At 34.7% G+C, this 27,372-nt stretch overlaps 2 protein-coding genes across 3 annotated transcripts in view; both read left to right on the forward strand.

Annotated features, from left to right (window-relative positions):
- LOC143226374 (uncharacterized) overlaps positions 1–10,981 on the forward strand; it is a 45,834-nt gene extending 34,853 nt beyond the window's left edge. For both annotated transcript variants that reach the window (XM_076457254.1, XM_076457255.1), the window contains exons 2-3: positions 2,928–3,054; positions 10,804–10,981. In XM_076457254.1, the coding sequence (XP_076313369.1) occupies positions 2,928–3,054; positions 10,804–10,966 (290 nt within the window). In that variant the 3' untranslated portion in view covers positions 10,967–10,981. The remainder of the gene's footprint in view (positions 1–2,927; positions 3,055–10,803) is intronic.
- Positions 10,982–13,490: 2,509 nt separating this feature from the next.
- LOC143226375 (uncharacterized) lies at positions 13,491–26,351 on the forward strand. Its single transcript, XM_076457256.1, has 5 exons — positions 13,491–13,618; positions 18,471–18,588; positions 20,427–20,602; positions 20,929–21,082; positions 22,594–26,351. Exons 1-5 carry the CDS (start codon positions 13,492–13,494, stop codon positions 22,796–22,798), a joined length of 780 nt encoding a protein of 259 aa, XP_076313371.1. The 5' UTR covers position 13,491; the 3' UTR covers positions 22,799–26,351.
- The last annotated feature ends 1,021 nt before the right edge of the window (positions 26,352–27,372 follow it).

Raw genomic sequence — 27,372 nt, forward strand, 5'->3', positions numbered from 1 at the left:
TAGTCTAAAATTAATAATGCGAGTTGAATTGTTATGCATTAATTTCAAACACTTTAAAATTCTCTAACAGGTACATACATATATTTGTTTGATTGTTTAGAATCAAGCACAAAGCTACACAATGAGCTATCTGTGTTCTGCCCACCACGGGTATCAAAACTCGGTTTATATCGGTAGGGGCCACAAATATGCAATTAGTCTCAAAGAAAATGGAAGTGTGTTTCACAACTTTTAAAGTAAGTTCGGTCTATTTTAGTGAACCAAATACAGACATCTAGTTTGCCTCACATTACTGATGTGTAAAGCACATTTAAAGAAACCTTTGAACATGTTGAACATGTGGAAATGTAGTTTGTCTTTAATTAATGATGTATTTGGGTGACTTTTAAAACTTCTGAATACGTACATATAATTAGTCTCTCTTAGTATACATATAAACATATGTATACAACAACTTTGAGGACTATTTGCAACCGATATTTTGAAATATATTCCATTTTAAAATATACTCTCACAGCATAAGAACACTTAAATAAGGAAACCAAGACAAAAATCTGTAATTGAGTTTTACATACGAAGAAAACTTCTTATGAAAAAATAGCAGTTATGGTGTATTTATTTCATAACCAAAATTATGCTTAAATTAAGAGGAACTATATTTTGGCAATCTTCCTCTTGGCAGAAAACATGAGAGTTTATGTCCCTAAATATCTGTTTAGGCGCCCCCTGGTGAAATATTCAAATGCGTAGCTTTGAAGTTAAGAACAAAACAAACAAGCAGAACTACTATTTAAATGATACGTGATGATGCCGTGCTTAGTCAGCTCAGAGAAAAAGTTATATCGTACGTCAGATGTGTTAAACTTAACATCAGTAGGAACGGACTCCGGCAATTGTAATTCTTCGTATCAAGGTTTTTATTATTTTCAATGGAACTTATCACTGCAGAATGAAATTATTAATAACACCGTTTTCACACTAGGATCTTTTGGTTTCGGCTTTTGTAGTTATGAGTCATTATAGTGCTGAAATTTAAATTTTCACAGAAGTCGTGATATTCTTTGAATATGGACGTTTTTAGTTTTAGCTTTGTTAAATCTTGTCCAACTAGTTTCAAACGTGAGTTAAGCTGCTTTCTATTTTAGCGTTTTTTATCTTTTTGGAAAACTCCAAGGTTGTTCGAACGTGATTTCAATTGAAGAAACTGTAAAAATAATCGGCATGTTATAAATATGTGTTTTTCAAACTGTTTTGTTTCTTACCAAATAAGTGTTTTATTATCTAGCGGACCACAATGACAATCTATACACAAAGGCACTGTTCCATTTCTATAATTACGTATCCATTCCAAGAACCATTTCAAGGGAGAACGGTTAATAATATACTAACATGTACCAATTGTAAGGTATCTAACGCCATTTTAAAGTGTTTTTAAATGAAGCAGAAACACGTTGTGGTTTAACCTTCCATAAAACCTAAAACTAACCCTACTAGAATGAACACTTAAGTTCACTTTATGAGGGCCTGGCATGGCCAGGTGGTTAAGGCACTCAACTCGTAATCTGAGGGCCGCGGGTTCAAATCCCCGTCACATTAAATATGCTCGTCCTCTCAGCCGTGGGGGCGTTATAATATGACGGTCAATCACACTATTCGTTGGTAAGAGAGTAGCCCAAGAGTTGGCAGTGGATGGTGATGACTAGCTATCTTCCCTCTAGTCTTACACTGCTAAATTAGGGACAGCGAGCGGAGATAGCCCTAGAGTAGCTTTGCGCGAAATTCAAACCAAACCACTTTATGAGACATTTTTTGTGGTTTGCAAAAAACTCCTGGTTTTCACGTCATAAACAGTAGGAAAATGTGAAACTGTGCAAAATAAAAGGTTTTTGGAATCGGGAATTATGCAGATGACGTTGACATACAAATCACAAAGAATAGAGTTAGATGCGAGATGTATGTGTTAAAATAAAACATCAACAACAAATAGACAGCAGTGAGGACGGGAAACAAGTCTGCAACATTAGCGTCAGGGTACCTCACTTGTTTAGCCTTTGTCGATTCGATCCAACTACTATTCGTATCACTTCCCATGGATCAACTCGGGAAGTAGTTTTACAGGAAGTTATTTATGGTAGACCTCAATGAATAGCGCCACAAAAAACAAAACATAACATGAAGCGATATATGGTAATACTTTTGTTAGTATGAAGATCTGCTTCTATACAAATACCATACATGTAGATGCAAGATGAAAACAAATATATTTATGTATTCGTTTTGGTAACGAAGCAAGTTATTTGTTTCACAAAAAAGAAACGTCTCTAAATTCGTGTACATGTCCGAGAAGAATAATGGCTCAAAAACACTTTAATTTATTGCATTTATTTATTTAATTTATAATTTATATAATTATTGCAATGCATTATATAATAATTCTTTATTGAGTAAATGCGTCAGCGCACTGGTTCGATAAAAATCCCATTGTACCATTTTGAAGTTTATTCTGCCATCTTCAGTCACAACTCCAAACATTTTTTGGTCTTTTCGTTAAATGATTAAATCATCAGAATATTATACTCCCACCAGATGACGTCAGTATTAAGGTTTTGCTATTTGATAACCAAAAAATGCACCGAGACTTTAAATCATGATGTATGTGTATGTTTGTGTGTGTGTGAGAGAGTTGTCATCAAAAAACAATTCCACATTGAAAGTATATCTGGAAGTCGATTATTGTAAGTGATTGATGTCGGTCAAAATCACAAACGGATATTTACGACATACAAAAAAAAAACGTTTTCGATAATGGCAATCTACCGTTGCAGGTATTTAATGTTTTAAAAATGACAGATGCTTCTGAATTTTCACTTTAATATATAGTCTTAAAATAGATGGCGTTTTATAAATTTATGTTGTTATTTTTTTAGGTTTCTCTACCGGTTATGCCATTACGTGTTCAAATAACCAGTTACAAACATGTGAAACTACCATCGCTTATGAAAGAACAAAGGACGAAACATCTCTATCGCAACTGGACCTCATGAAGTTATGCAGGTATAGCACTGTCTCTGAAACTTTTAATGTACTAATAGCGCATGTTTTTGTTTCACATTACTGCATGATAGACCTATGCTTTGAAAGGATCTTTGAAAATTACGTAAAGAAAAACGGAACATAAGTGTGTGTGTTTTCTTACAGCAAAGCCACATCGGACTATCTGCTGAGTCCACCGAAGGGAATCGAACTCCTGATTTTAGCGTTGTAAATCCGTAGACTTACCGTTGTACTAGAGGGGAACCGGCACATAAGACTACATCACTTTTATACAGATTTTAGTATTTATTTTTAGGTTTTCTCTAGTAAAGTAATGGAATTATTAGATTAATAACATTTCATTTTCACTAATTTTACCGAGTTTCAATTATTGTTAGTACCCTGTTTTACTTATAAATACCCATTATTGTTAGTGAAGTAGATTCCTTTACAATATGGAAATATAGAAGAAATGAAGTCGAGGAATATATTACGACACCTATCAGTACATTTTATCATAAGCGTTTCACTTGAACATTTAGATTTTAAATTTGAAACTAACTGAACCGATATGCTGAAAATTGTATTTCCATGGAAGCCATATGAAAATAATCCTTTTACAATTCTTGTGCCAATTAAATAAACTTATACGTTATTTAAAAAAAAAGAAAAAATAAAGCTTAGTGGTATTGTTCTATTGTAACTCATATTGAAATATTGACTGTTAAAATTGAATTAATTCTTACCGGTTTTTAGTCGTGTATGTAAATTAACTGCTTTATGATGCAAACAGTTTTTTTTATACGAAGCTCGGGTAGCAGGTACACAGTTCTAGCTTCGTACCGTAGCGTCTTTCAAATTGGTGATCCAAAATTGACTTCTCTGGTGCTGGCTAATAGATAAACCTGGCCAGAACACTTCATTCGGTAGTATAACGGTATGCAAAGATTTTGTTTCGTCTAACCTGCCAATAAATGACATTTCTGGATTTATGGAGTTAGATTTTTATGTCTGATGGCGAGACGGTTCACAATCTTTAACGTTTACGCTCTTGTTTCTTATAGTGCAATAATGTGAAAAATTATGTTTGCTCATAGATATAAGTACGACTTTATTACTGCATTTATTGTTATAGCGCCCTCTTTTGACAGCTCGAAGGCATTTTTAGTGTTTGAATACTTCTCTCGTTACGAACGAGGTCCTCACCTTCATACATCAAGATTGGAAGAACGGATTGATGGAAATATCCTGACACATCAAGACCCAATAACACTAATAATCGAAGTGGTGATATTGTCGAAGATCTATTAATTAGAATATTATTTTCAGTTGATGGTTAATTTAAGTCTCATTTTCAGTAGTACTGAAATATGTAGGTCTGAAATACGACACTGTTACATAACTGAAGAGAATGTAACCCTAATAATAACAAATAATCCAAATGTTTTCTTGATTATTGCCAGTTATGAGCAAGTAATTTCACAATGAACTCCAATGTGTCTGTGTAAACTTTTAAATCTAACCAGGCTGTCATAGTAGTTTTAAGTTTAGAGACACTATACGCATTTTTTGCTGTAAATCGACAGTGAATCACTTATGAGTCGCAGGTTTGAATCCCCGTCACACCAAACATGCTCGCCCTTTAAGCCGTAGGAGCGTTATAATGTGACGGTCAATCCCACTATTCGTTGGTGAAAGAGTAGCCCAAGAGTTAGCGGTGGGTGGTGATGACTTGCTGCCTTCCCTCTAGTCTTACACTGCAAAATTAGGGAAGGATAGCTCAGACAGCCCTCGTGTAGCTTTGCGTGAAATTCAAAAACAAAACAAACAAATCACTTATGAGTGAATTACTGTACTTTACGCTATTGTTACGTTACTCAACATCCGCTAAAAAAAAACATAATTTAGTTCCGGCATCCTCATCTTACACGATTTTCCATAATAAAAATTTAAAATGAAGTATGTCTGAATTTCTAAGACAATGTATTTAGAATTAGACAAATTGTGCTACGATAAATGTTAACTTAGAACGTTTATAAATACACATACTCAGTTTTCAACCAACAGACTTTTTATAATTCGTAAAACATTTCACTGACCTCTATATTTTCCTTTGTTTAATATTTCAAACATGCCACAAAATTTTCCTTGAAGCGGATTTATTTATGATTTAATTATGTTTATAATATGAATATTTCTCATGCTAGTTTTTCCTACTGGAAAATATTTTATGTTTTCAGTAATATAGATACTTGCAGAATTTATTGTTATTATTTTACTTTATAATTAAGGAAATATAAGTTTGGTCCATAGACGTCAGTGCTATACTATTTTTGATGGACAAGAAAGGTGCCGCAAAACTACTCTAACAGGATATCGTTATAATCGACATCTATACTTGACCATCTATTCGAATCATATCTGTTTTTCTGGACGGTATTATGGACTCTCCCGTAACAACAGATCATACAGATATTAAATGTTTAAATATGTAAGTATTGACTTATAGCGACAGAAGAGATAGCAGGTTGTTTTAACATGGACATTTTATCTTTTTTTATTTATTAGTACCAGATATAACATACACTATAAAATATTCGTTGTACACTGGGAATGTCTCACACTTAGTAATGTCGATACCATGTAAAAGGTCATGTTTCTATATTCCTATATCCAATCATATTTTGTATGACAATCGTGAATCTTGACAACAATACTGCAACGTAGTTGCTATTTCAAAAGGTTCCATTATAGCGTTACGATGTCTAAACCACACCTTTCTCAGATACATGCTTTCCATAATCTACTTAGTGTTGGAGGATGACGTTATCCTCGGGCCTGTTTCTACAATCTGATCGTACAGACATCCTTAAGCGCTGTTGTCCGGCGACTCGATTGGAGCGAAGTTGTGTGGCATACAATGAATACCTTTTTTCATTATATAGATGTTCGAGGTATGCAACATTTAAAGGAACATGTTGCGATGGTAAATTGTATACATGGGATTTGTACCTTTTTCTAGACGGAGGTTCTATTATTATTATACAGTGTGTTTTCTGTAGGAAACATGAATGGATTTTGTCACCAATCTTTGTGTGAATAAATTGCGGTATTTTGTCGAGCTCGGTAGGGGAACGACTTAATGCAGGTCACCAATTGAGTGGTTCTAGTGCCGTAAGTTGATCCATATTTCTAGTCATTCAGTACAAAGAAGATCCCTGTCTTGAAAATTCTTAATCCACAATCTTAACACATATTTGTGATTATGAGTGCGTGAATATTTTACGACGGTAGAATCATTGAATACCTTCCCCTCCTCCCAGGCTGACCAATTTGCGATGGTATCACATTATATGACCGATTTCCAACGGTATCACACTACATGACCAATTTGCGATGGTATCACATTATATGACCGATTTCCGACGGTATCACACTACATGACCAATTTGCGATGGTATCACATTATATGACCGATTTCCGACGGTATCACACTACATGACCAATTTGCGATGGTATCACACTATATGACCGATTTCCGACGGTATCACACTATATGACCAATTTGCGATGGTATCACACTATATGACCGATTTCCGACGGTATCACACTACATGACCAATTTGCGATGGTATCACACTACATGACCAATTTGCGATGGTATCACACTACCTCCGTAACGTTGAACAATCTGAAAATGTAATTCTGACACATACTGTTCCACCGCAATATTATATGGCTATCACGTGAACTGCTTATTTGCATATTCAAAACCGTTGTAATATAAATTACTCAGCCAAATGTTTACACTAAAACCGGGTTCATTGGAGTTTAGTAACAAATCTTACTTGGCAATAAGCAGTTCAATGCAATCCTGTAAATAAAACTTCACGGTTCCTGCTTGTCCGAGCTTTAGATTGATATGAACGTCATTCGAGCGAAAATTGTCATGAAACAGAAATGCTATCCTAACAGTATATGTTTGTCCTTATTAGCTTCTAAAGCTGTCAACCGTTGTTTGTACTTTTGAACTACTAAATAGAGCGAAAGCAAAGAATAAGCAGCATCCTATCATCCATGCTAACGGATTGACTGTCACTATTATAACACACAAAGTGCGGAGAGCATTTTGGGGTATCACACGGATTCGAATTCAGTCACCAGCTCCAAAAATAAGGATCTGCCACAAACAATCAGTATTCACTACACAAACATACGACTCGATCAATATTCACTATACAAACATACGACTTGCTGGGTTAAAAGGTTGAATCAGAATAAAGACTAGGCTAGTGTGTGAATCCAGTCGGTGTCAGCGAAGTCAAAGTAAGAAAGTAGTAAATCCAAGTTTTAACGTTCAGATAACAAGTTGAAGTATGTTTTTTTGGAGCATGACTCTTAAGAGATTGTGCAGCATTCAGTTTACGTAAAGGAAGCAACAAGGGGTCCTGTAAAACTGGAACAGTTTTAGTGTACATAGCCTGTTTATAATATTTCAAAATACGAATAAATTAGCAAGTAATTTTGTACATTAATACTTCTTTTATCGACAATTAATGAGCCGCCCCTGGTGGGTTTACTTTGGATTTAAGGGCTAATAATGCTAAAATTTATAATTCGAGCCTTATATTTGGCATCAGCAGATAGCCCGATGTGGCTTTGCTCTAAGAAAACACAAACACACACGTATTCGGCACACCGCAAATACTTCACTCTAAATTTTTACGTTTAAAAAGCAAGAAGAAATTATTAACTTATCATTTCTGTTTAAGCTTGCAGAAAAACAACGAGATCAGTATAGCCCTTGTTTCAATTTTTTTTAGTCTCCCACTGGAACAGCGGTAAGTCTACGGATTTACAACACTAAAATCAGGGGTTCGATTCCTCTCGGTGAACTCAACAGAGAGCTCGATGTAGCTTTGCTTTAAGAAAACACACACGCTCAACTTTTTTATTAGTATTATTACGTTTAAAACATTTTATTAAATCTCTGCACAAGAATGGTTCGGTTTGTTTTGAATTTCGCGCAAAGCTACACAAGGGCTATGTGCGCTAGCCGTTTCTAATTTAGTAGTGTAAGAATAGAGGGAAGACAGCTAGTAATCATCACCTACAGCCAATTCTTGGGCTATTCTTTTACTAACGAATAGTGGGATTGACCATCACATTATAACTCCCCCACGACTGAAAGGGCGAGTATGTTTTGTGCGTCGGGGATTCGAACCTGCGACCCTCAGATTACAAGTCAAACGCCTTAACCAACCTGGCCATGCCGGGCCCACAGGAATGGTCATAGAATATAGTGGAAAGATATATGTATCTTTTCTTCATGAACGTAAGACGTGGCATGCTACTGCGTATGGCTCAGCGGAAAGTATGAAGGATTATAACGCTAAATTTCGGGCTCGATACTCTCGGTAACCACAGCATAGATACCCCATTGTATAGTTCTGTGCTTCACCTCAAAGAGACAATACTAACGTTAACAAACGTACTCTCGTACTAGGTATTATGGCCTACAGAATCATAGGGAATAAAATCCAACATAGCTGGTTAGATGTATCCAGGTTCTAGAGGTTAAGATGAACTTATCACTTGTTTGTTTTATTTATGGAAAAGCTGTTTATGTTGTATGCCACTGTCCATAAATTTGACTACAGAGAAGGTAAGTGACAGGCAGCGCCTACCGTCAACTCTTAGATCGTGAGTTTATAACGCCCCAATGGCTGAAAGAGTGAGCATATACGGTGACGGTATTCGAACCCTATATTGCGAGATGAGCGCCCTAACCACTAGGCCATGACAGGCTCTAGGAACTATCTACCGATGTGGTAATTATGAAGACAAGTAAGTGTTTTGTAGCCTCGATGTACGCAAGAAATAAAGCAATGTGGCTGGTAATGTGCACCATGACCCTAGCCACATGTGTGGAGTATGATAAATAATTTGTTTGTTTTGGAATTTCGCGTAAAGCTACACGAGGGCTATCTGCGTTAGCCGCCCTAATTTAACAGTGTAAGACTAGAGGGAAGGTAGCTGGTCATCACCACCTACTGCCAACTCTTGGGCTACTCTTTTTACCAACGAATAGTGAGATTGACTGTCACATTATAACGCTCGCCCTTTCAGCCGTGGGAGCATGGCCAGGTAGATTGCAAGTTTCAAGGTGACTTCCAAGCAACCTGGCGAACTGATCAACACTGACGGAGGTACGATTTACCCGCCTTTGAATGGATACAATGGATTAATCCTCTGCCCCTCCCTTCTCCCGAGATAAAATTAAAATTATGTATGGATGATTGGTACGTTTTATCCTTCACTGTCAACTAGAGAGAGTTTTACGTTACACTATATACTGGGAGATTATTTTAACCTACATAGAGTTCTCAGATGGTATAAATTACTAGAGGCTTTTTTGTCAGTAGCTGAGCACTATATCTCCAATGATAAAAATATAAAGGTTAAATCAAGTACTTGCTAAGAGGTGTCGTGTAATACGGAATTTGTTTCAGAATATCAGTTAAAAGATATATATATAAAGTTGATTTCCATGAACAAAACTATATTCAGAAGAGGGAGTTTATTTAAATACGTTTACCTGGTTCATTTCTAAGTTAAAGTAAAAATATCGTTATTCATAAAAGACCCTTGAGATAAATAGCGAGTTTAGTGTACGAAACTGAGTGTGTGACAAGAGTTTCAAGAGAGAAACAGTTTTGATGGCACAAAAATATTCGGTTACAATGACATAATGTTCCCCGTTGGTACAGCGGTAAGTCTACGGATTTACAACGCTAAAATCAGGGGTTCGATTTCCCTCGGTAGACTCAGCAGATCGCCTGATATGGCTTTGCTATAAGAAAACACACACACAAAGATACAAAGTTAATGTCTTCGCTGTAAACATATTTGAGCAAAGAAACGTATGACCAGGTGGTTAGGGCGCTCGACTCGTAATTTGAAGTTTGCTGGTTCGAATCCCTGTCGCACCAAACATACTCGCCCTTTCAGCCGTGGGAGCGTTATAATGTAACGATCAATTCCACTATTCGTTGGTAAAAGAGTATCCCAGTAGTTGGCGATAGGTGGTGATGATTAGCTGCCTTCCCTCTAGTCTTACACTGCTAAATCTGGGACAGCTAGAGCAGAAAGCCCTCGTGTAGATTTGAGGGAAATAATAACAAACTTGTACATGGTATAATCAGGTTTGGATAATTGAATCTAAATTTAGATAAGTTACCGAATTAAGTTTTTCATATATATTTTCGAATCAGTATGATTACTGTATAACCCATATCTAACATGGCCTGGTTGTTGGGGCCCTCAGCTCGTTTCTTTCTGTTAGCCAGTTCTAACCCCATCACCGGGCAGCTTAGATAGCCCTCAAATAGCTTTGCATAAAATTCAAGAGATAGAACAATCGAAATAACCGATTGTAATTCATGAAACTAAATCAAAGAAAACAGGGCAGAACAATGTACTTATTCAGTGATTTTATTATTGTGTAATGTTTTTACTCAAACATTTTTATATGTTATGCATTGTGAAATTAACGATGAACTTGTTCATCGATCGAATAATAATAAAGTGCTATTCGACACTGTTTTTATTTACAGACAAATGTAAAACTCGGAACAAATATATCTATAACATGATTAGAATAAAGCACATATCACAATCTACTTTATTATTTGTACCATTACGAAACGTACTTAATCCAAATGTTAAGACTAATGTGTATTTATGTCCTTCGTTACTACTTCCTTGCAGTAACCTCCGGAGCAGCATGAACTGTGTCATGAACTATTCTGTTAACTGTCTGAAGTCAGAAGAGAGACTTCAGACAGGAGATCTCATCCAACTAACAAGGAAACACATCTACTACGTCTGCGAAGAAGAGGATGCTATAGAGGGTAAGCTGTACTCTCAGTAAAGAATTCCCAAGCAGAATAAAAATGTAAACATCCATCTTGTCTTTACGTTTTTTTCTTGTTATTTTGCCTTTATTTATTTTCATGTTGAATATGTTCTTGAATTTGAAACTAAATGGTACGAATCCTCAGTAATAGTTCTCATTGTTACATCATTATTAAAATTTAGCTCACGTCTTTGATAAATAGTTTAATGGTATCGAATACATGTTGTTGTTTTTTCTAAAATTTCGAAGGGTAGAGTAAAACATTTATTAAATGGGTTGAGGGAAATGTTAATTATTATTTGTTCCATTCGTCTTGTTTTCTGTGTAATTCCATCATATATGATTAATAATAATAATAATAAAATAATAAGATAAATTGCATTAATTTTTATTTGATGTAGAATATATCTCTCTAATTATAACTAAATTAACCAGATTAAGTAATCTTGTGATTAGATTAATCTTTCTTTCTGACGTGTCCACCGGTGAGACAGCGGTAAGTCTACGGTTCGATTCCCCTCGGTGGACTCAACAGATAGCCTGATGTGTCTTTTCTATAAAAAAAACATTTACACTTTTAAAGTAGAAGTGAGTAAATTCGTACAACTATTGGGACAAACTGTGAGGATTGCAGATTTATATTTGTAAGTTGTGTGAAGAACTCACAAGTAACAAATATCACAACGATTTGTGATGTATACTTGCTTCCGGCTATAGACTAGCTTTTCTGAGTAAGCAGCGTTTAGGAGAATTTTAGAGAACTTCACCGAATGGTCACAGCGTCGAAACTTAGAATTATATTTATGTTGCAGTTCTACCAGTGCACCTCAGGAGGACATGTCATCCACATGAGGAAACTAGTCTGTTATCAATGTGTATGTTTGTATGTGTCTGCTATACTAAACTTTGAGAGAAAGTAATTAATGATTGACTTGTTTACTACCAAAGAGACTCGCACATTGCTTCACATATTTTTTGTCTGTTACAAGACTGATGAAATCCAATCTAATTCTCTGTGTAAAGCACATTGGAAAATGGAGCATTAATTTCTCGGATTAATTACAATATTGATGGTATTTTGATTTGTATTTTATTTTTCGTATGTGGACCAACAATGAGTTTGGTGCGTAAACTGTTTAGAGAATGGACTGAAACCTCAACGGTAATTTTAGGGTTAATGACGTCTAATTTACTGATATTTTACGGTACAAGCAACCTACACAAGCATTAACTATGGTTGGCAACCAAAGAGAAGGATAGCGGTGCTTGCGAGTAGATAACTTCCTGTTCATTTAGGACGTCAAACTAAATCTAAATAAGTTGTACTATTTTTTTAAAACAACCTGAGCACACAACCGAGTAAAGTTATGTTTGTTTCAAGAGTTGTGTTCGTAATGTTGATTTTTTTCAGATAAAAAGTTTTTTTTAAATTTTGTTTGTTTGTTTTGGAATTTCGCGCAAAGCTACACGAGGGCTATCTGCACTAGCCGTTCCTAATTTAGCAGCGTAAGACTAGAGGGAAAGCAGCTAGTCATCACCACCCACCACCAACTCTTGGGTTACTCTTTTACTACAGAATAGTGGGATTGACTGTCACGTTATAATGCCCCCAGGGCTGAAAGGGCGAACATGTTTGGTGCGACGGGGATTCGAACCCGGTACCCTCAGGTTACGAGTCGAACGCCTTAACCCACCTTGCCATACCGGACTTTTTTTGTAAAGAGATGAAAATGATACAGAAAAAAATTAAGTAATTTATTATTCGATGGATTACTTTGGCTCTATTGTTGGTATAATAGAGTTAACGAATTATTTACTGAGTGAAAATGTATCTTGATGTTTCAAATAACGTTATTTTATTTATTATCAATTATTAATTTTTAAAGCGTTTCTCATCCATTGTACATTTAGCGTTTAATATTCATTGTAATTTTGCATATTACATTATGTGAATAATAAAATAGTTTATCTTTCATTTTAGTTCTTAATTTACTTAATTAGATTCACGATAAAGTTTAAATATGGATTTTCAGCCTTTATATTTTAATGTATTTGAAAGCCTATTTACCTTTTAAAGTATATCAAAAGTCACTAGTATAGGCCTAGTAAAGAAATATGCATTTTTATTGTGATGTAATGCCACACAAATTACCGATCAATATGTATTATTCTTCGCCAGCATGCGGTTTTATAAACCTTAATAATTGGTATATATTGAATATTCTTGAATATTTGAAGATACGAACGCAAACACTGAGCTAGAAACAAACGGGAGTTGATTCCCATGTATCATGGTTGAACCCTAATTTACTAAACATTACTTTCATCTCTGTTAGTTAGGTAATATAATATGCACCACCTACAATAGCCAATGAGCTTGTTATAAGTATGCTTGGCTGTAATTGCAATTATAAGTTTAATGCACTAATCCAGGGGAATAAAGAATCTGTGAAATCAGTAGGTGATTAATTTACATTTTGTGTCAATGATATATAAAGTCGTTACATGAAAACTATAATGAAAGCCACCAGACGAGCAGCATGAACTGTGTCATGAACTATTCTGTTAACTGTCTGAAGTCAGAAGAGAGACTTCAGACAGGAGATCTCATCCAACTAACAAGGAAACACATCTACTACGTCTGCGAAGAAGAGGATGCTATAGAGGGTAAGCTGTACTCTCAGTAAAGAATTCCCAAGCAGAATAAAAATGTAAACATCCATCTTGTCTTTACGTTTTTTCTTGTTATTTTTCCTTTATTTATTTTCATGTTGAATATGTTCTTGAATTTGAAACTAAATGGTACGAATCCTCAGTAATAGTTCTCATTGTTACATCATTATTAAAATTTAGCTCACGTCTTTGATAAATAGTTTAATGGTATCGAATACATGTTGTTTTTTTTCTAAAATTTCGAAGGGTAGAGTAAAACATTTATTAAATGGGTTGAGGGAAATGTTAATTATTATTTGTTCCATTCGTCTTGTTTTCTGTGTAATTCCATCATATATGATTAATAATAATAATAATAAAATAATAAGATAAATTGCATTAATTTTTATTTGATGTAGAATATATCTCTCTAATTATAACTAAATTAACCAGATTAAGTAATCTTGTGATTAAATTAATATTTCTTTCTGACGTGTCCACCGGTGAGACAGCGGTAAGTCTACGGTTCGATTCCCCTCGGTGGACTCAGCAGATAGCCTGATGTGTCTTTTCTATAAGAAAACATTTACACTTTTAAAGTAGAAGTGAGTAAATTCGTACAACTATTGGGACAAACTGTGAGGATTGCAGATTTATATTTGTAAGTTGTGTGAAGAACTCGCAAGTAACAAATATCACAACGGTTTGTGATGTATACTTGCTTCCGGCTATAGACTAGCTTTTCTGAGTAAGCAGCGTTTAGGAGAATTTTAGAGAACTTCACCGAATGGTCACAGTGTCGAAACTTAGAATTATATTTATGTTGCAGTTCTACCAGTGCACCTCAGGAGGACATGTCATCCACATGAGGAAACTAGTCTGTTATCAATGTGTATGTTTGTATGTGTCTGCTATACTAAACTTTGAGAGAAAGTAATTGATTGATTGACTTGTTTACTACCAAAGAGACTCACACATTGCTTCACATACTTTTTGTCTGTTACAAGACTGATGAAATCCAATCTAATTCTCTGTGTAAAGCACATTGGAAAATGGAGCATTAATTTCTCGGATTAATTACAATATTGATGGTATTTTGATTTGTATTTTATTTTTCGTATGTGGACCAACAATGAGTTTGGTGCGTAAACTGTTTAGAGGATGGACTGAAACCTCAAAGGTAATTTTAGGGTTAATGACGTCTAATTTACTGATATTTTACGGTACAAGCAACCTACACAAGCATTAACTATGGTTGGCAACCAAAGAGAAGGATAGCGGTGCTTGCGAGTAGATAACTTCCTGTTCATTTAGGACGTCAAACTAAATCTAAATAAGTTGTACTATTTTTTTAAAACAACCTGAGCACACAACAGAGTAAAGTTATGTTTGTTTCAAGAGTTGTGTTTGTAATGTTGATTTTTTTCAGATAAAAGGTTTTTTTTTTAATTTTGTTTGTTTGTTTTTGAATTTCGCGCAAAGCTATACGAGGGCTATCTGCACTAGCCGTTCCTAATTTAGCAGCGTAAGACTAGAGGGAAAGCAGCTAGTCATCACCACCCACCACCAACTCTTGGGTTACTCTTTTACTAAAGAATAGTGGGATTGACTGTCACGTTATAATGCCCCCAGGGCTGAAAGGGCGAACATGTTTGGTGCGACGGGGATTCGAACCCGGTACCCTCAGGTTACGAGTCGAACGCCTTAACCCACCTTGCCATACCGGACTTTTTTTGTAAAGAGATGAAAATGATATAGAAAAAAATTATGTGATTTATTATTCGATGGATTACTTTGGCTCTATTGTTGGTATAATAGAGTTAACGAATTATTTACTGAGTGAAAATGTATCTTGATGTTTCAAATAACGTTATTTTATTTATTATCAATTATTAATTTTTAAAGCGTTTCTCATCCATTGTAAATTTAGCGTTTAATATTCATTGTAATTTTGCATATTACATTATGTGAATAATAAAATAGTTTATCTTTCATTTTAGTTCTTAATTTACTTAATTAGATTCACGATAAAGTTTAAATATGGATTTTCAGCCTTTATATTTTAATGTATTTGAAAGCCTATTTACCTTTTAAAGTATATCAAAAGTCACTAGTATAGGCCTAGTAAAGAAATATTCATTTTTATTGTGATGTAATGCCACACAAATTACCGATCAATATGTATTATTCTTCGCCAGTATGCGGCTTTATAAACCTTAATAATTGGTATATATTGAATATCCTTGAATATTTGAAGATACGAACGCAAACACTGAGCTAGAAACAAACGGGAGTTGATTCCCATGTATCATGGTTGAACCCTAATTTACTAAACATTACTTTCATCTCTGTTAGTTAGGTAATATAATATGCACCACCTACAATAGCCAATGAGCTTGTTATAAGTATGCTTGGCTGTAATTGCAATTATAAGTTTAATGCACTAATCCAGGGGAATAAAGAATCTGTAAAATCAGTAGGTGATTAAATTACATTTTGTGTCAATGATATGTAAAGTCGTTACATGAAAACTATAGTGAAAGCCACCAGACGACAAGACACCATAGAACATGTCGATTTGTATCTAGTGCACATTTCTGGAAAGGGTAACAACCTAAAGGTTTTTTTTTTTTTTTTTCCGGAGCTGTCCATGTAAGTTACAGATATAGATTATAATATATACTATATACGAGAGCGTATTTCTATAGACAAAGACAGACTTATGACAGGACCTCTATATTTTATCCTCGGTGAATGTTTTTAAAGTGTGTTTTTGCGATCAACTAGTGACATATTTGGGTTACTCTAAACGTTTAGCGATTTTAACTTAAATAAAACATTCTCCAAATTCAGACCTATGGTTAATATTTTACTTTGTTTCTCATTCAAATGCAATAAACACGGTCGATAACAAAATTAATTTTTCTTTACTCTGGGTAAATTGCTAACGCACAAAATAATTGATGTTATAATGCATTTGAATGTATGAAGTTACAGATTTTCGTGACCTGAATGAAAATAAGCGAACTTGTTTCTTTTTGCTTGCTGCTGGTTTAAAGTGGCTAATTAGGCTGCAAATGTTGGACTATATATCCCATATCTGCTGTCTGGATCAAACCACAACGATATGTTTACATCCTATAGGACTTCGATCCAACTGATATAAAATTTCTTAGAAACCATTAAATGGCAATAAGATTGAATAATAAATAAGATTTCTCTGGGTAATTTTATAAAGTTAAAATAACTGTTACGATAAAGTCGTATAACAGATGCTAATGTGGGGAATGTTTTTCAATTAATGTGTGGGCCCGGCATGGCCAGGTGGGTTAAGACGTTCGACTCGTAATCTGAGGGTCGCGGGCTCGAATCCCCGTTACACCAAACATGCTGGCCCTTTCAGCCGTGGGGACGTTATAATGTGACAGTCAATCCCACTATTCTTTAGTAAAAGAGTAACTCAAGAGTTGGTGGTGGGTGGTGATGACTAGTTGCCTTCTCTCTAGTCTTACACTGCTAAATTAGGGACGGCTAGCGCAGATAGCCCTCGTGTAGCTTTGCGTGAAATTAAAAAACAAACAAACAATCAGTTCATGTGTCTGAATACGTACTTTATTCGAAGTTTTGTTAAGTAATTTAGTTTGTTATAGATCTTTTCTACATCTATAACGATTAGCAAACCCATTCGGTAACCAAATAACTTTTCAAATAATGGTCTAAATACATAGGCAACGAGACGCAGGCTGGAACTATGGTAGAGCTCTGAAATTTGTGAGCTGGCGGACCAGTACGTTTTGTGTGTTCATCCAAAGTCCTGGTTTATCACAGTTACAGATAATCCCCTAAGGGTGAATGGTAGTGTGGTAAGATGCTGCTGACTGGTTGTCGTTATTGTGGTCAATAGTTTAAAATAAGGGAAACAGCAGATAGATAGCTTTAATAGCCTTGCCATAAATACAAAACAATACTGACAAAACCCTAGACAGTTAGGTATCAGGATTTAACCTTTTCAGGGTTTTAACTTCTCCACACACTGAGAATTCCACTAACATGAAAATGCTAATTTTATATAACGAAAGGTAGTCATACTATTTAACTAGAATATGAAAACGTACCTCCAACCAGACGAGACACGTGGAGTCGGTTTGATAATGATTATTTGAAGCCGAATCAAACCACCATGAAAAGAGAGTTTGAGCTAATTCCAGTTTGTTTGTTTTAATAATGAAGAAGTGATAGCCTATTTCACTTGTATTTAATAATGTTTAATTTCCTTCTGGGCCCGGCATGGCCAAGCGCGTTAAGGCGTGCGACTCGTAATCCGAGGGTCGCGGGTTCGCATCCCCGTCGCGCCAAACATGCTCGCCCTTTCAGCCGTGGGGGCGTTATAATGTGACGGTCAATCCCACTATTCGTTGGTAAAAGAGTAGCCCAAGAGTTGGCGGTGGGTGGTGATGACTAGCTGCCTTCCCTCTAGTCTTACAGTGCAAAATTAGGGGACAGCTAGCACAGATAACCCTCGAGTAGCTTTGTGCGAAATTAAAACAAACAAACAAACAAACAAACTCCCTTTTGATACATTATTTCTGAATCCAATATCTCTTTGCTCCCCTTTGGCTCCCCAAATGGGAGTTTCTAGAAACTTCTCTGAACGTTAGTCCATCACAAATTAACCACTAGACATTATTTAGGACTTATTTTATAGTTTGGTGAATTTAAGCAGTAGTGGTTAAAGGTTTTGATCAATGAAATAACGACTTGGCAAAGGCAAGACTGAAGTGAAGAAATTATTACAAGTGGAATCTCGGCAATGAAATTATAGAGGTACACCAAAACATCATTTATAAATATTATTGAAATTATATAGAATACTGGAAAGGCGGAGAATGTTATGGAAAAGAAGAAATTAAGAAATGTGACGATGATTTTGAAGAGCGACTGAAAGAAAGAGGCCTTACGAAAAAACCGAGTGCAATGTCTTGCCGGTAAGTAAATTGCTTAATGTCCATTCATTGAAAAATCTCCTTATTATGTGTTTCCGAAAAATACAGGCAATTCCATCGTTGTTCAACGTTTATGACGTCATAATACCAAACACGCCATCTGTAAATGTTAAATTGTTATATTTCTTACTATTTCAACCAATGATATTTTGTGTAATACTCATAAATGGAATGCATGGTAGTCTTAAGTCTCATTTTAAAAGCCGTTCTGGAGTACCTAATATGGGAGTATTTAATATTTGCCACTGAAAGAACAAGTACATTTCTACTACTTTGTCGTATGTCTGGTTCATAAGTGATAGAGTTTACCAATCTATAACTGATACTATGTAGAAATTGACCTAATAATCACTACAGTGGAGAATACGAATGTCAAAAGTAATAACTCTGTTGGCTATAGAAAACCAACTGTTCCACCATAAGTTACTTTCGTTCAAGTTAGTCAGGTAATATAATATACGCCAACTATGATAACTAGTGAGCAGTAATTAGTTTAACACACTAATCTAGAATGGTAAAGAATCTGGGAAAATTGTGGACCATTCTTTTATTTTTCTTTAACCTCCGAACCAGCACATGCACATAAATAATGCAGTTAGCTATGCCAGTTGTTGGTATAAAAGAATATAATCTTAGTAGGTCACTTTCATTAATCTGGTGATGATTATTTAATTGTATTTGATGACACTTTAGCTCAAATACAAATGGAAATTGTATTTTTTATCAAGTTGAAGGTTTTTTTTGCATTCTTCAAGTAAGCAGATCTGAAGTTTTTATGGCCCTTTACAACCAGATTACAATATCAAGTTGTGTCAGTTAAGTGCAATTACGAACGCAAATTGAAAAGTCAATGTGTCATACGCACTCGTGTACATTTAGGGAAAACTTGAAGGGAAATAAAAGTAGTAAAGAATGTAGTAACTCTGTGAATATGATACAAATGTTGCTTACAATTACATGCGTTACTCTCCGTACCATAAGATTTCAGTTACAACTGGATTTATTACTCCTTGTATCATACGAAATTACGTGTAATGGGATAGCAAGTGAAACTAGATATATTACTTTTTGTACCATGCGATATCACGTGTAACTCGATGTATTATTCCCTCTATCATAAAATATCACTTGCAACTGGGTACGTTACTCCCTTTACCATAAGATATCAGTTACAACTGGATGCATTATCCCTTGTATTATAAGAAATAGAAAAGACAAGACTTAGCAAAGAGTACAACTTATTACTTGATTCATCTTGAATGAAACTTTGTAGAATGGACGGCAACTGTTGTGGAAACGCAAGGGTAGAGAACGACGTTTTGAAAGCCTTCCGCCTTTCATCTTCAGGTTCATTCTACAAAGTTTTATCATGAATACTCTGCCTAAACAATCTGTCAAAGTGGTTAGTATGCCCTAACTGTGAATTAGAGGAGTCATTGTTCGTTTTCCACTGATGAAAAATGACGCTCCACATTTTGGGGACGTGGGTGCACTATAAGAGTGACAGTCATATCTCACCAGTTGATTAGACAAGGACAGCTCAAGAGTTGCATGATGATGGGTGCTGTTAAATAGCTGCTTATCCTATCAGTTAAAAATTAGAAACGGCTATGCGCAAGCATTTTTTGTGTCAGTGAAAAACTTGCTGTTTATTTTGAGCAGGATAGTTTAACCACATTTCTAAAAATATATGAAAGTAGCCTATAAAGTATACCTGTTTATTTCTTTTGATTAAAATAAAGAAATTCAGAAATAACAAATAAATATGTATATTTTTGTCAGTACAGTTTGTCTAGCCAAATGATTTTTTTATTCTGTAGTCATTACGTGAACTACCAGCAGTGCATCCAAACTGTGGTAGAAGAGAAATGTTCTTCCGATGATAAAGTCTACATAGGAACTTACCTGGTTGATCAAGGTGATTCGCTTTCGTGGGTTTGCACCGACGACTTTTCAAACGAATACATTTCAACCATCAGCCCAACTTCAGGACGAGGTAGAGTTGTAACCTACTTAAATGATAGTCTTTTAAAAATTTATTTTCCTTTATATATCATTTTTACTTTATTTTACGATTTGTCAGGTAAATGTGAATAGAAACTAGCAGTAATAAATTCGCCATTTTACTGCACACTTGAAGATACTTATTGTATCAATTTAATTAGAACTTGGCTTGAGGCTTATAATATTTAATCCAATCTTACCAGATGTTCGGCTAGGTAGAATATTTGTGCCGAATTATGTGTTACGATATTACGTATTTCGTGAAATATGTCGGCTAGTTTGGTTTTTTTTAAGCCACGAATTCTTGGTGTTACACAGGTTCCTTCAGAGGTTATGGTTGCCTAACGAAACTGAAAAACAAACTGGATGAATGCACTAAAGAGTTCAAGCGTGTTGAAGAAACAAGTCTAGAAGACAAGGAAGATTTCGAACAAGAACAGTCAAAGGAACCGAGTCGAAAAGAGTATTGCTGGTGAATAGTGTTAATTTTTAAAATAAAGTTTACCTCCATGTCTAGTTAAAAACAAAACTACATAGTTCAAAATTTGGCCTTGCAAAATATATGTTTTATTTATGAATAAAAAAGTTTTCTTTGTGTTTTCAAAATTGTCTATCTTAAATATTTCTTCTAAGAGATGTCACTACTAGCCACCCTGTAGAATTGTATTGTGTTTGGAGATAGCGTTTTTTAAGTCCTTCGACTATTTTCCTAGATTTTTCGTTTCTTTTTTTCATATGTTTTCTATAAAAATGGCTCAGAAGAGATTTGAATTTGAACTAAAGCTACTGATACTATTATTACTGATGGTTTTGTAACCATGATATCTGTAACTAATTTCGAGCAATAACAGTTACACTTCGTTCAACACATGATTGAAATTTAAAAGATCACCCATTCAGTTACTGTGAATACTCGTTACAAAAACAAAATTAAATGTTTTAAGATTTCACTTAAGTCTTAATATAATCCTTGAGGACAGGGTATAGCCGAGGCAGTATCCTTTGGCCAGGGAACACGTAAAGAGTCCAGAGGAATTGAAGGATCCTGCCAAAAATGAACTAAATTAAGCCTGTTACTAGCGTATAATTTTTGCTTTAGTCGTGGCAAGTATTTTGTTTTAAAAGGAAGAAAACTTTCCTTACCTGGGATGTACATATATATTAGTATCACGCCTTCATCCAGCTCGTGAAATATTTTTACGAAACCAGCGTTATAGTTATGCAAAATACAAATATATGCACGTTTATATTTAAACATACATACATGTCCATGTATTTGGTTTGGTTTACATGCCTATCGAATAAACATCGGAGGACCATTAATATTAATTAGAGATTACTTGTCGAGGCAAAGAACGCAAAGCAAACGCCAACCTTGTTAAGGAAGTCGAATTGATAGTTTATAACTAGTAGAAAGGGTCATAAAATGTCGAAGCTACGTCCCGCGTCTGTGATCTACGCCGGGGCTCAAATATATTTCTTTATTTCGAAATAGTGTTTGAGGCTCATCAGTTTGTCGTAACTGTTTCCTGAAACTCATTTTCTTGTTGTTTTCCCTATTTTAATATGAAACATATCATTTTAGGTAATCATCCCCCTTACATAAACAGTGAAATTATTATTACAATTTAACCCCTATACATGGCCTGTGCCCTGTTGCTTTGAGATCATGGGTGCGCTCCAAGATTTAAAGTCAAATCCAACTATCTGGTCAGAGTTGGAGTTGGACGTTAGTGTTCTAGTTTATTAGTTCAAAATTAAAGAGATTTGATTAATTTTTTACACTTTATTAAATAATGAATGTGTATTTTAATAGGGCGACAGGAAAGAATAATGTTTTTTACAGATTTACATGTATAATAGAAATAGCTATTTAAATAGGTTTAATTACTTAGATAAGGCGAATTTATTATAATAATCGGCTCATTTACTCATAACTCATTTTGTATTTGAATAGTATTAATTAGATCACACTTATTTCAGTGCTTACTACGACTTCATCGACTGTGTGGACTCTGCTGCTAAAGTTCAGTGTGACAGAAATGGTCAGAGATTTGTACAACATGTTTTAGATCAGACCAGAATGACATCAGGAGATTATTGTGGTACTTATGGAGGCTTGAGCTTGCAATGTTCCATTGCAGCACACCCTTTCAGCCAAGTGAATTTTGGTTTTTGGTTCTTTTAGTGTTATCTTTGTCCTGGAAATATGGATGCACAATGTTCACAGGTGAATTATCTAACTAAACGTAAAGCGTATTGATTATTTTAAGAATAAAACCGTGGAATCATCGGTAACTTTGTACTGTTAAAGTTCGTCTGCAAGCACTCAAAAGTCGCTAAAAATTATTGTGAAACGCTATGATGATGTCAAAAGAAGTTTCGGCTTATTATGACGTCACATAAAATAAAACTACAATGCTCTATTAAACCATTTCACAGGAGAAACAAGGTGATTAACTTTTGCATAGATGTAGCGTTTCTTCTGAGTGTTGCTGATTTCTTGGAATCAAGGATCATTCAATAGACCACTTGGTTTTTATTGATGTTTGGCTTAAAAGTGTATTAGATAAGGTTTAGAGATAAACCTGAAATTTCTTAATATTGTGCTGTTTAATGTAATCTGAAGCAATTAATGAAAACTTGTGAGCCAAGGGCTGCTTGCACATTTGAAGTAACTTATAAAGAAGAGACTTTTTAAAAGAAAAGAAAACTAATAATTTTGCAAAGTCTCTAAGGTTATCTCAGCAGATGCATCACGTGACTATTGAATCGATTGCTAAAGTTAAAGTAACCATATGGACTGAAGGATCATTGCACTGTTAGAAGTCAAGTCTTGTCACTAGGGTATCCCGCGTTTGTAAAATATGCTTTTTATTAAAAGCAATTCGGAAAAGAAAAAACTCGAAGTTACTGTGATAGAAAGCAAAAATAATATCTAATAATAAATAACAATAGCTGGTAAATTTACAAATCGCTTGTGTTCTCTAAGTAATATAACTTGATCCATATTAAAATTAAGAAGTAGTGTATGGATATTTGGAGAATATATTAAAACCTTCTTGGAAAAAGCATTATCATGTCATTATAAATTTGAAGATATTATCCAGTCAGCCTATTACGGGTCATTTAAATAATAATTATTAAAATATTGGAAAATTAAGACATACACCTTCCCTAGATGGAACTTAATGACATATTAAGAACTCCTTGTCGTTCGTGTAAGAAAAGAGTAATACATTTATTTATATAAACACGTAGCCGTTTCTATTGTATCAGCGTCAGTGTATGTCCCAATATTGTGAAACCTTTGAAAAGAAAAGACAAAAGAAAATTGTAAGTTTTTTTAGCGAGTTTACTGACTAGTTACTTGAGGAATTTTGTGTCCAAGAAGTAATCCCAGTAGAAAAAAGATGAAGGCAAGTAGTTTTTGCACATATACTTTGTTTCAATTTCTTTTATATTGCCTAGTGTTTTAAAAGGCTAAATAAACACATGCAGCATACGTAGACATTGTAATAGAAGATACGCTCTCACCAAATATAAAATACTTGTCGACATGCGCCAAGCTCCAGTGCGTACGTTCGATCTAGGTGTGTTTATGGGACCGATGCAAACAATATTTTTTTTAACCTATGTTATACACGTGGAACCATTTGGAGAAACACTGTAAAGCTATTTACTCCAGTTTTGCGTACATTTTAGATTAATTTTTCAATTATTTGAAAACACGAAAAGTTTTCATTTTGTTAGAACTAACTGTGACCTCGAGAGTTTTGTAGATGTTTTCTTCATTAATATTTCGTGGTTTCTAACCCTACTCTATTTTGGCGGATATCACCCCGTGCCAGCAATATCATTTTGAGTATAATGTAGGTTCTTCAAACTCTTTACTGTATCGTAGGGCTTAGAATTGTGAGAAAAAACAATTAACTGGTGTATTTAAATCATTCTTTCACTGATATGCAAATTAAAATGTATTGTTGTTTGTATGTTTTTTGTGGGTTTTGTTTTAATACGTCTAGAGGTTGAGGACTTACAATTCTTGTTGATAAAATATAAACAAAGACGGAAGCTGTTTATAATTATGTGTGGGTAGCACGTTCTATCGTGAATGTACATTAATAGTGCGTATACCTATAAGCTATACTGCAGTATAATATATTACGAAAACCTATATTGTAATCGTGAATTATAAATATAGGATCTCGTTCTGTTTTAAACTTTATAGTTTTAGCCTGGAACTAGAACTGATATTTGATGATTGTTTTGGTAACTTTCACAAAGAACTGGTACATTTTAAAATCTGTTATAATTAAAGATTATATACAAAATGAAAGCAAATTGTTTTATGGTTTTCTGCAAGTTTTCGAAAGATTTTTAATGCAACATTCCTCCTCCAGTAGTTCTATACGTTATAGAAAGTTGCGTTATTCAGGATGTGAATAGTTGTGCTTCTAATAAATTGTATTTCTGCCTTGAAATATTTTTTCAGTTATGCCTTTTTGCGTGTTTTATTCATTCATTTTCAAACGTTTTTTTTTTTTTTTTCGGAGAGAGATGCACATTAGGATTGTGAGAGTGACGGCCACATTCCATTGTTCGATCAAGCAAGTGTGCCCTATGGTGAGCCACATGGAAAATTTTGGACTTATAACGTTAAAATAGGGTTACTTTCCCCGAGATGAGTAGAAAGATATCTAATTGTGTAGTTTTGCACCACGAAAACAGTAATGCTTAGAGAAGTGCAGTTCAAGAACAAGAACTGGCGTCGGCACTGTTGAAGAGCTACAAGTATCAGTTCTAACTTACAGATAGTTACGTGCAGATGGCCCTTGGGTAGTTTTACTCGGAAATTCTGAAAAGAAATACACGAACTGTATGAATCATCATTATAAATTCAACGTCATGCGCCACAAACAGCGGTATATCTGCGGACTTACAATGCCAGAAACCGGGTTTCGATACCCGTGATGGGCAGAGCAAAGATAGCCCATTGTGTACCTTTGTGGTTAACGTCAAACAAATCAACGTCGTGCATTCACAGAAGGCAAATTTCTCAATAAATTAATGCATTTGGCGACAAAGAATTGGAGGATGATTGAACTGTGGAATAAGGTGTTGCTGCAGGCACTTGGTTATTACTAAAAAATAAAACAAACGCTTACCGATTTGTTTTTCCACCTAAATAGTAAACAGTATACAGTAAACATCTACTAAATGCACTGAAAAGCGTTCTCGTCTCTTATTTAGAAACAATATCGATAATTTTATCCATGTGTGTTTTAGGAAATTCGAATCCTAAAGACTCCAACATGACGACTGTTTGCTTGGTTGATTGAAGTCGAGCACAAAGCTACACAATGGACTGTCTGTGCTCTGCCCACCACGGGAATCAAAACCAGGTTTCTAGAGGTGTGAGCGCTGTGCCACTGGGAGGCCCAGTATGACAATAACGTTTCTGAAAACAACTTGGGGAACGTTCTAAACGTGTCATTAAATGTCATATTCTTAATTATTCTAACAACTGATAAAACTTTTTCTTGCTCTTTATTTATTTTATTAGTTAATAAACTGAACAATAAATAAATTAGGGTTATAATACAAATATTCCATAGAATTTTTTTCAAATCACATAACGTTTCCCCAAGAGTTTGTATCTTCGATCTTACATGTTCGATGTAATAAGATAACTTACCAATCTGCTGAAGATATCTGAAATAAATTGTTGTTTTAAAGAGCGTTTCATCTGTGTCTCTTGTTCTCTTTTACTCAAATTATTACAATTTTTTTTATCATAAGAAAGCTATGCATATCAGAACAATAAAAGTTTTGGAAGCGGTAAAAATATTTTAAAATATGGGGTCATGCTCCACCCACTTTAAGAATGAAACTGTGAATTATTGAGAAATTAACCAATTATTGCGTTTTTTTATTTGATCATACCGTGCTACGAGTAATTACCGTATAAAAACTATTTAACACAATTCATACAAATATAAGAAAAAAAAACATTTATCACTAAATACAAAAAGCTATACAGGGCTGATTATTGAACTTGGAAAGAAAAAGGAACCAAACAAGATAGGGATAAAAAAGAAGTGGACATATTACTTGATATGATAATGATGACATCGCAGACTAAGATGTCTCTATTTTACATGGAGAATCCCTACATTACTGTTTCCTCACTTTGTCAATCGAAAGCTTGATGTTTAAATAGAATCTCAGCTTTCATCAATATCATTTATTTTCTTACTTTATATAAGATGGCATATATAAGTTACCAAGTTATAGCGTGTATTAAAAAGCTTTAGTCCCTCAGTGGCGCCCCCAGTGGCTCAGCGGTATGTCTGCGGACTTTCAACGCTAAAATCCGGGTTTCGATACCTGTGGTGAGAAGAGCACAGGTAGCCTATTGTGTAGCTTTGTGCTTAATTCAAAACAACAACAATAACCCTCAGTGGCTCGGAAGTATGTCTGAGGGCTTACGTTGCTAGCAATTGGGGTTCGATACCGTGAAAGGCAGAGCACAGATAACCCATTGTTAAACTACGTGCTCGACTTCAAACAAACAATCGATCATAGTAAAAACTTTAAAAATGTACATAATAATAATAAAATTAAAACTGTTTCACTCTATTAAATAACTATAAAATTACAGTTACTGCTAAAACTAGGTAGGCGCTAGGTCTGTTGAAATAAGACGATAAATACGAAAGTTAGAAATTTTGGTTTTTGAATCTTCGCCGGTTTCCCATT

The sequence above is a fragment of the Tachypleus tridentatus genome, chromosome 9, assembly GCF_004210375.1.
Source record: "Tachypleus tridentatus isolate NWPU-2018 chromosome 9, ASM421037v1, whole genome shotgun sequence".
In the NCBI taxonomy this organism is placed as follows: domain Eukaryota; kingdom Metazoa; phylum Arthropoda; class Merostomata; order Xiphosura; family Limulidae; genus Tachypleus; species Tachypleus tridentatus.